Here is a 10,651-nt window from a genome sequence, read left to right as displayed (position 1 = left end):
GATCTTGTTCTAATTTTTATTATTGGGTCCTTAAACTCAAAAGTCTAAAATTCTAAAGTATTAGACAATATTTATCATACTTAGATTCATGCGCATAATATGTGGGAAAACCCTGATGGACAAAGTAAGTAACGAGACAATTCTAAAATAATGTGGTGCAGAAGAGACGCTAGTAGACACATGGAAAAGAAATCGGTTACGATGGTTCAAACATGTTGAGAGAATGCCAAATGAACGATTAACGAAACAAGTGTATCAAGGTAAAGTAAATGGCAGCGTGCCCAGAGGTAGACCGCGGAAAGAATGGTTAGTATATGTGAATGAGCCCTTAGTTAGAAGAGACATAAGAAGTCACAGAAACACGAGAGCCTGCATGAAAAAATGCATAGACTTAAAAGAAGCTTGTTAGAGAGATTGATCAGCAACCTGGGTCGGAGCAGTGTTGCGGAACAAACGTGTTATTTAAATAAATAACACGATAATTCTGGATCAATCTGAAAAATCTCAATCCCTTCCACACACTACTCCTTTCCCCTACCGAGTGAGTCACGCCTACCACGAAAGGGAAATGGCTTAATGGTGTAATAATAATAATAATAACAATAATAATAATTCGTAAGGCCATGGACATAACAGAATATAACGGAATATCATGAGCGGATCAGAGACTTAAGTTGAGGTCGATCAAAGAAGAAAATCTGAAAGTAAGTATAAAAGTTTACCGTGTGCTTGTTAATCTTGAAAATCCTTTGATAACGTGAATATAGTTAAACTCGATAAAATTTTGAAATAGTAAGGAATCAATGGCTGTTTCCTATATATAAAAAAAAACAATATATGCAGATAGTAGAGCGATTGTAAGGATAAATTGACAAATGAATGGTTGAGGCAGGGTGTTAGGCAAGCATGTTTTATGTCCTCGACTATTCATTATATTTATGGACAAATGTCTAGGAATGGCTCTATTAGGCGAATAAGATGTCGATCATGGGGCTGTTAAATTGCGTGGGTTAGCGTTGCAAATAATAAGATTTTTACCGTCAAATCAGCCAATGGTTCTTCTTAGAATTAACGTAAATAAAGTCAAAATTATTGTACTTGAAAGAACGGATGAGAATACAGCATGCTGCATTATGAACCGTACTTAAATTACGTAACAGATCAAGAAAGGTGGGGGAGGGGGAGGGGTCAAGAGAATTTGTTACCGTTTCTTACGGAAAGGGGGAGGAGATCGTTAATCCATTTTTGTAATTTTTCTAAAATTCGCAACATTTTTCTCCTGAAGATTATCTTTTCAGTTGTAAATTTTATTATTTAGTTATAAATTGGTTAAATTTTCTTTAAAAGCCATCCTTTATGGTTGAAAATTCAACTGTTTTGTTAAAAACTCGTTTTGTACTAGATGAAAGTTCAACTTTTTAAAAACATTTGTCATTTTTTATTGAAAATTCCTGTATTTAAGTATAAGTTTCATTTTTCTTGGATACAAATTTAACTATTTTACTAGAAAATCATCCTGTTTGGTTACAAAAACTCATTTTTTTTTTAATTAAAAATTTAATTTGTTTCGTAGAAACTTATTTTTTGTTGAAAAATATATATTTTGAAATTTTTAATTCAACTAGAATATTTTATGGATAAAAATTCAAATCCTGAAAAAATGGTTTTAATAAAAATTTAGCTGCTTTAAAAAACATTTAATCTTCTTTTGGATAAAAATATAACTATTTGGTTGAAAATTTATCTTTTTCATTTAAAAATTCATCTGTTTTAGTAGAGATATCCTTTTTTATTAAACTGAAACTTTTTTGTTAGAAATTGTTCTTCCTTTCTTGAGTATTCAACTAATTTGTTTGAATGATTTGGTTAAATCACTTTATTAAGAAATCATTTTTTTTCTTCACGATTTATATTTTTAATTGAAAATTCGTGTTTTTTGTTGATTGTTTAACTATTTTGCTAAGAATTAATATTCTCAAATTAAAAATTCAACTACTTGTGCGAAACTTAATTGTTCAAAAGTAATTATTTGGATTTAAGGCTTATGTCTTTGGTTAAAAATTTATTTATTAACTTAAAATGTACCTTTTCTATTTTTCAAAACTTATATTTTTTGCTGAAAATTCTATGACCATTTTTTCTTGGGATTTTATCTTTCTAGCTTGAAAATTCAACTACTATGCTAAAAATTTAATTACTTTGTTGAAAATTCAAGTATTTTGTTAAGAAGTCATGTTTATCTTAAAAACTACATTTTTTAAATAAACTAATAAATTTGAACATTTATATCTGAAATACTGTTTTACTCCGGCTATTTGTTGTACGGTAGCGAGACCTGGACATAACAAGAAGAGGATACAAAAAATTTTCTAATCGTTTGGAAAATTGACTTTAAGCAATTATTATTACAGCATTAAGCCATTTCCCTTTCGGGGTAGGCGTGACTCACTCGGTAGGGGAAAGGAGTAGTGTGTGGAAGGGATAGAGAATTTTCAGATTGATCCAGAATTTTCGTGTTATTTCTGTAAATGACACGTTCGTTCCGCAACACTGCTCTGACCCAGGTTGCTGATCAATCTCTCTAGCAATCACCCCAAGCGAAGATCCTCACGAATTCGTTATGTAAGGTTCTCCACTTGGGTCCATTAGTGGCCAAGGTCTTTTTTTCAGGCGTCATTTACTCTATTGACACTCTTTTTATTAACTATTTGCAGCCATACTTTCATGTCCTGGCATACTTCTCTAGATTCTTTTATGTCCACGCATTTTTTTATGCAGACTATCGTTTTTCTATGACTTCTTATGTCTCTTCTCACTAGGGTCTCATTCACACATTCTAACCATTCGTTCCGCGGTCTACCTCTGGGCACGCAGCCATTTAATTTACCTTGATACACTTGTTTCGTTAGTCGTTCATTTGGCATTCTCTCAACATGTTCGAACCATCTTAACTGATTTCTTTCCCATGTGTCTACAAGCGTCTCTTCTGCACCACATTCTTTTAGAATTATCTCGTTACTTACTTGTCCATCAGAGTTTTCGCGCATATTATGCGCATGAATCTCATGTCAGTTCCGTTAATTTTACTGTTATCTTTTTCTTGATAAGTCCATGTCTCGCTACCGTATAGTACAGTCGGTACAAATATAGAATTATGTATTGCCATTTTAATTTTATTTTATATATTTTTACTTCTGATAAGGGGACCTGATCTACCAATAACCTTCTTACCTTCGTTTATGCGTCTATCTAATTCCTCATCTATCTTCCCGTCCCTAGTAAATAAGCGTCCAAGGTATACGAACTTATCAACTTGTTCAACTCTCTCATCATTTAATAAAATATTGCATAGTGTTTTCTCACTTTTTCCTTCGAAAACCATAGTTTTTGTTTTATTTGCGTTAATTTTGAGGCACATGCACTTCATGCTTGCATCTAGTTTATTCAACATTCTTTGTAAGTCTTCGATAGACTCTGCCATGACAACCTTATCATCTGTGAACGCTAACCCACGTACCCTTACTCTTTTGAGATCCACACCCTCTTCGTCGAAGAGAGCCATTCTTAAACACTTGTCCATAAATAATATAAATAACCATGAAGACATAACGCATCCTTGTCTGACTCCTTGAATAATATCGAAACAGTCACTCAGTTTCCCATTCACTCTTACACTCGCTTTGCTACCTGTATATATTGTTTTTATAGCTTGTAGGATCCATCCATTGACTCCATCCTCTTTCAGGATTTCCCAAAGTTTACTTCTATCTACCTTGTCAAAAGCTTTTTCTAGGTCAACAAATGCACAGAAAACTTTTTTTCCTACTCTCAGACTTTTTTCTGTTATTTGCCTTGAGTAAAATATTTGATCCGTGCATGACCTTCCTGGCATAAACCCACTTTAAAATTCCGAAATCTTTGCTTCTGTTATTTTCATTACCCTACGAATAAGTATTTTTGAGTATATTTTACTTACGGTACTTAATAGGCTAATCCCTCTGTAATTATTGCAGTCGCTTTTATCTCCCTTTCTATGGTATATTGGTACGATCATCGCTTTTTTCCAATGGCCTGGGACGTCTCCCATCTCGAAACATAAATTTATCAATTCGTACAGTCTATGTGGAATGCACTCGCCACCGTGTTTAAGCATTTCAGCGTTAATACCATCTACCCCGGCAGCCTTACCCTTTTTCAAGTTCTTAATTATATCTCTAACCTCAGTGACGCAGACTTTCTCAATTGAGTTTTCTATTGCATCGTGTTCAACATCGTATTTCTCATGTTGACAAATTGTGTACTTTGATTTCTTTTCATTTTTTTTGTAAAGTAGTTTCTTGCTTCCTTCAAAGTCGTTTTGTATTTTCATCTCTTCTTAATAAGTAGAATTGAGTCAGAATTATTTCAGCAACAATAAGCACTTATGACAAGTGAAACGTAGTAGAGAAAATGGTGTTGTTAATGAACTAATTCATATTTTTCAAACTTTTAGTCACAGCGGAATCGATGATGCATATAAGTTAAAGCTTTTTTCATTCTTTAGAAATCATTTCTTACACAATTTTATGTATTTCTTGACTGAAAACAACCATTCCTACAACAGTTTTGAAAAATGCGTAATTTTTTCATTGTTTGTCAATAAAAAATATTCCAAAATACTTAAAGACCGAAAGGTTTTAAGGGTTTCATCAAGAATTCCTTACGAACAATATGCAAAAACAAAATTGCTACCACCAATTTGTTCTAGAAAACCTCCTTGTTCATCTAATTTGACTGTACTATCCGGTTTAAATTTATATTTGAACGTAACCAAAATTTGAAGTGGATCTGAATATGATAAGAAAGCCAACAACCATTTCGGTCACTGAAATATAATAAATAAGTCTTTCATTAATGAAATGGCTAATTTATACAAATAAAATGAACATCGTGTACCTTTCGATCGAATTTGTTTCCCAGCACACCAGACTCTTTTTTTTCTCTCTCGTAAAATTGAACTCATGCTGGATTTTTGTCACGCTCATGGATCGACCGAAGGCATCCATAATACTTCTCTGGAGCTTGAACAGAAGCTTAAATCAAACTTTAACGAGAATGGAAAGTCTCTTATTTTTGGTATCGCATTGCGAGCAAAGAGACCGTTAATTTTCTTCGATTCGTTATGCGACGCGATTCAGAAAGCGCTGAGGCGATAAGCGGAATCCAAATAAAGATTTTCGGTGGTGCGAAGATAGCGCGTGATTGCTGCTCGTGATAAATTACTTTTCAGAAGAATTCCAGGTCGTCTTGGCCATAATCTCTCGCTGAATGGGAGATACCAAGATACCCTCCCAGAGCATTGGATCGTGTCTTGATCATTTATTCTCTCTCGGACTCGCTTTCTTTCTTTCATAATAAAGACATTTAGCTCTTGTTGCGCTGTAATTTTTTAGGATCAAAGATTCTAACAAATCAGCATCAAGTGGTCATGGTAGGAAAATAATGGTCGATTGCAGCACATCTATAGAATTTCACACACTCGTTAATCCTTCATTCATGTGTTGCCTTGATAGGAATATAGCGTCTATTATTTTCTTTCGTTCAATCATCAAATTCTTGGATCAAGATTTTGAAACAATTATTTAAATCCTTCTATATTTTTTAAACTAATATCAATAAATTTCGGTTGTATATTGAAAAAAATTAGATTCAAATCTCGTTAAGTTTACATCATTCCTTTTCTTCCAATACATTATTAAAAATTCTATAATTCTTCTAATTTATAAAGTCTTAAAAGTGATTTTTTTCGAATAAATTGACAAATTTTTAATTTAAAAAAGATTATAATTGTACTGATAAGCTTTTACATATAGTGAAGTTTTTTGCATCGTAGATGTTTTTGTTGAGATTTAGATTTTTCTAAAGAAGAAATTAGTTTCTCAGAGATTAAATAAAATGTTGTAATTATGCTTTTTTCTGGGAGTTTAAAAATCCAAACCAATTTTCGATTTTTTTCCAACTCCTAGCAAAAAACCAACAAAGAAACACTGGCGTGTCTGAGTTACAAAACCAGTGATTCGAAATGGTGAAAAAAGTAGACCTCCTAGACACGAAATTCGTTTCTACGATTTCAAAGGTGACTTAGATTAGTGCTGCAGCTGCTTCATTAGTAGGTAGACTCGCAGAAATTTGGCTTTCAGTTTGCGTGTCAATCGGCAGGGACGATTCTGCAGAATTGAAAATTGCCAAGAGCGAATTGCAGACGTCGAATTAAAAAATTATCTGGCTCAAATTTTTTAAATAATACTGAGTGAAGAGAATATCAAAGTATATACAATCTTGACAAAGCACTCATGAAGAATTAAATCTAATCTTCTGCAACACTGAAGTATTTTGTAATAGCACCATGTTGTTTTTCGACTTGACTTATTAAGTTTCTTTGTTCATAAATGTAATTTTCCTAGCTTTGTCTAAAAAAATCAAAAAGATTTTTGAAGATTTCATATATCTAGTAAAATTGCCTAAAAAAATTTTTAAATTTTTCGGCAATCTTTGGAAGCTTAAAAATATTTATAATCTCTTTAAAACTTCGAAAATTTTTTAATATATTTTAAACTACTACTCGAATTATTCCTTAAATTATCTCAAAATCTTCCGCATACATTTTTCTAATTCTTTTAATATTTGTTAATGCTTTAAGCTCTCTGTAAATATTCTCTTAAATTTAATTTCCCAAAATGAAGAATCACTTTTAATATTCCCAGGAATAATGTAAAAAATGATATTATCATGAAACCTTTCAAAATTTTTCAAAAATTTCTAAATATCTCTGAAATTGATTTGAATTTTTTGTACAGTTTTGTTGTCTTGCGAAATTAAAAAATATATCTTTAAAATCTTTTAAATTGTTTGAAGATTAAATATTAAATATTCATTTAAATATAAATTTTCTATATAAAAAATCAATTAACATTTTCCTTGGAATCTTAGGAAGTTTTTTCAAAATCTTCAATATTATATATTTTGGTTTATTAGTTTTTGAAATTTTAAAATTATTTTTGTATATTTAAAAAAAAAATTTATATCTTTTGAAGTAGTTTAAAGTTTTCCTGCACTTTTTAAAATCTTGCAAGAAGTCTAAAATCTACAAAATTGTCTTGAAATCTTCCAGATTCTTTTTTGGCATATTTCGAAATCTTCAACGCTTAAAATTAACCTGGTAATGTAAGACCGAAATCATTTCAAATTTTCACAGAAATTCTATTGTCTGTATATCAAGATATTCTAAGTTTTTTTTCATAATTTCATTTTTTATACCTTTCAAAGTGTGAAAGATGTGCGAATTATAGTGTGATAGAAAAATATTAAGAACACAATTATTTTTTCTTATGAAAAATAATTAAAAATTAAAATGTATTCTTTCATTAATAATTTTTAGACACATTCAGAAAAAAATTATATCACCAAATGAAATTACTTATGTGAAAATTTTGATTTACTAAATTTATCAATAAAATCCTTTTGTAATTTTTAAAACATTTGGTTCAAAGGATAAGAATATAATTTCAGAATTTATTATTAAAGAATCATTGAAATTTAAAATATTCCTTTTCAGATATAAGTATTTAGAAATAAAATTTCTCGATTGTAGAATGCGATTTACGAAATTCCAGAAAATTTTAAAAGAAGAAACGGAAAAGAGCCATTTTAAATAATATTCACGCAGTATACAACAACCAATCAGGTGTTCAACATCAACGATTGCGAGAATTTCATTCCGTTAATTTTACTAGATAGAATTTTGTCTTTCTTCTCATGCCAAATTTAAATTAATAGTTTTTGAAATACTTTTATTTCAAAAAACCGAATCTATGCTTTTTTATAAATATTTCTTTTCGCACAGCAAAAGCCTGGCACCTGCCACCCACCAGGACAAAAAGCCAGTCGACAGGACTCTCCTCTTCAAGGACTAGAAATAGTGGCGATATTTTTTTGCATACCAGCTAATTCGTTTCGCAGGCCTCGACGTGTCACCTGCGTCTGGATTTGCAACGTTAAAGCCATCGCAGAGATCTACAAGTACTAATGTTTTTTCTCGATCTCCGCATTTCGACGTTTTTGCGTCCTTTTACGAGCCTCATTCATACGCAAGTATTCTTGGCATTTACGGCTCAAGTCAGACTCGACCGTGTTATACCCGTTATTAAAAGATTTTACACGCAATTTTGATTTCTCGCTCTGGAATACCCCGAGTACTAGTACCATGCTCAGTTAAAAGGCGCAATCAACTTAATTTTTAAATCGTATTAATGTAATACACAATTTTATATTTTGATAAATGACGCCTGAATCAAAAACCGTGGACACTAATAGGCCCAAGTGGAGAGCTTTATGTAATGACTTTGTAAAGCTATTTGCCTTAGGTGCTTGCTAGCGAGATTTATCAGCGAACTGGGTCGGAGCAGTGTTGCCAAAAGAAAGTGTTATTTAAATAAACAACACAAGAATTCTAGAATGATGTAAAACTCTATATAAGCATCCCACCCCTTATGCCGCCTTCATAATTTTTCTCATATAAACTCCCTGATCCATGGCTAGAACTGAGCGTGAGTCACGTTTACCTTGAAAGGGATATGGTTTTACGGTAAAATAATTATGGCATCGACGGCAGAAGCTAGTGCTGATTCAACGCTGGGGATGAATGTGGGTAGACAGTATGTGCTCAGGACTTTTGGTTTTCTGCAGTTTTTCACTTCTCTGACCAAATTATTAAATGCTAGCGCCGGTAATAAGAACCGGCTGCATACGGTAGGGACTTTTTATCAATTAAAATACCAATCAAATTTGAGTACGTTGGGTATTCCTTGGAAATTTATTATAAGTTAGGTTTGGGATACGACAAAAGATTTTCTATAAATGACGAGAGGCGGAAAAGAAAAAACTCGCTACTGGAAAAGAACGCTCACGTATTACGTAAAAATTCTAAAGGGTGGATGGTCTTCCTAACCTCACGAAGTGTTACACTTGAAGGGATCAAAAATGTTTTGCAACACGTTAACACTTCTCTGACCAAAAAAGAAATTTAAATCCTTGTAGATACATTGAAGAACAATATTATTGACACCACAAAATTGACTATTTGCATTTTCGATTAAACAGTTGAATATTAGACGAAAAAGTTCATTTTCAGATAAGAGAAATAAACTTTCAAATAATAGAGATGCCTTTTCTCTCACAAAGGATGAAATTCGCATTAAAAATGATGACTTCAAGCAAATGGTTGAATTTTAACTGCAAAGGATAAGTTTTCAACCGAAAATGCAATAGTTAAACTTTCGTTTTAAAAACTCACTTTTCAATAAACAAACAAAAAAATAATTGTCAATCAGTTGACTCATACGGATAAATACGAATTTTCAGAAAAATAATTGAATCCTCAACTAAACAGATGAACTTTTATAAAAATAGTTAAGTTTTTAAGCTAAAAAGTCGAATATATCTAAAATAGTTAACTTTTAAACCAACTAAGAAGAAATTTAAAAAAATTTTAATCAGTTAAATTAAATTTTTTTAAAAATAATTTTAAACAAAACAGTAGAAACCTTTACCAAAATGATGAAGTTTCTATGAACAAGATGAATTTTCTACCTATATAGTTTGATTTTCAAATAAATAATTTAATTTTCAAGCAAAATTATGTATTTATAACATAAAAGTTAATTTCTATCGGATTGTCCAATTTTTCACCAAATTATGGAATTTTATATAAAATACATAAATGCTTAACCAAAAAAGATTAATTTTTAATTTAGAATGTTAGCATGCGGACAAAAATTCAATAGTTACATTTTCAATGATGAAAGTTAATTATAAAAAAAGAAAAATTAGTTGTATGATCATATTTTCAACCTAAAGGTGATTTTTCAATCTAGAAGAATAATAAAAGAAAAAGAAAAATCATCAACAAATTATATCAATTCCCAACCAGTTACTCGAATTTTCAGATAAAAAATATTAATATTTAACCAAGCAGTTGATTTTTATACCTAAAATGATAAATCAGAATCAATCCTGGAAAATTTAAATCTTCTGTTGAAAAAATTAATTTTGCACTAAAAATTAAACGAATATTTAACAAAGTAGTTGCCATATTAACAAAACAGTGAAATTTTCAACCAAAGAGTTGAATTTCCAATTAAACAATATTAATTCGGAAGTCAAAATATAATAGTAGACTTTTCAACTAAAAAAATTTGCTTTTTCGAAGAATGTTTGGGTTTTTTCAATGAGTTTTATTCATTCACTTCACATTTCTGATAAAAATTAGAAATAGGGGAAGTTTTTCGAAAACTCGAGAAGAAATCAGAGTTCTTGTAAGAAGTGGAAAGAAGCACTGTGGCAGGACAATCTTTTGAAAAATTCGCAAACACTGTTAAAATTTATCATCAGGAAAGGTACTGAACAAAGCATTCAAATGAAAAAAAAACAAATGTCTAGACAATATAATAAAAAGTATTTTCATACTATAATTAAATAGTTTTAACTTATTACTCATTGTTCAATTGACTTTTACGAGGGTAGTTCAATAAGTCCTTAGAATGAAGTATAAAAACAATTTTTTTTGGGTAAATTTTTTTTTATTTTTGAACATAATCTCCTTGGAGCTCTATAC

General features: G+C 30.8%; 1 protein-coding gene across 1 annotated transcript in view; it reads left to right on the top strand.

Annotated features, from left to right (window-relative positions):
- The window catches only part of LOC117175477 (transient receptor potential channel pyrexia-like), a 179,335-nt gene that overhangs the window by 166,955 nt on the left and 1,729 nt on the right, over positions 1 to 10,651 (top strand). Inside the window, exon 3 of the mRNA XM_033365184.1 lies at positions 7,883 to 8,058. Coding sequence (XP_033221075.1) covers positions 7,883 to 8,058 — 176 coding nt within the window. The remainder of the gene's footprint in view (positions 1 to 7,882; positions 8,059 to 10,651) is intronic.

The sequence above is a fragment of the Belonocnema kinseyi genome, chromosome 6 (assembly GCF_010883055.1).
Source record: "Belonocnema kinseyi isolate 2016_QV_RU_SX_M_011 chromosome 6, B_treatae_v1, whole genome shotgun sequence".
NCBI lineage: Eukaryota > Metazoa > Arthropoda > Insecta > Hymenoptera > Cynipidae > Belonocnema > Belonocnema kinseyi.
The sequence above is the reverse complement of the archived record's forward strand: the minus strand, read 5'-3'. Positions and strand labels throughout refer to the sequence as shown.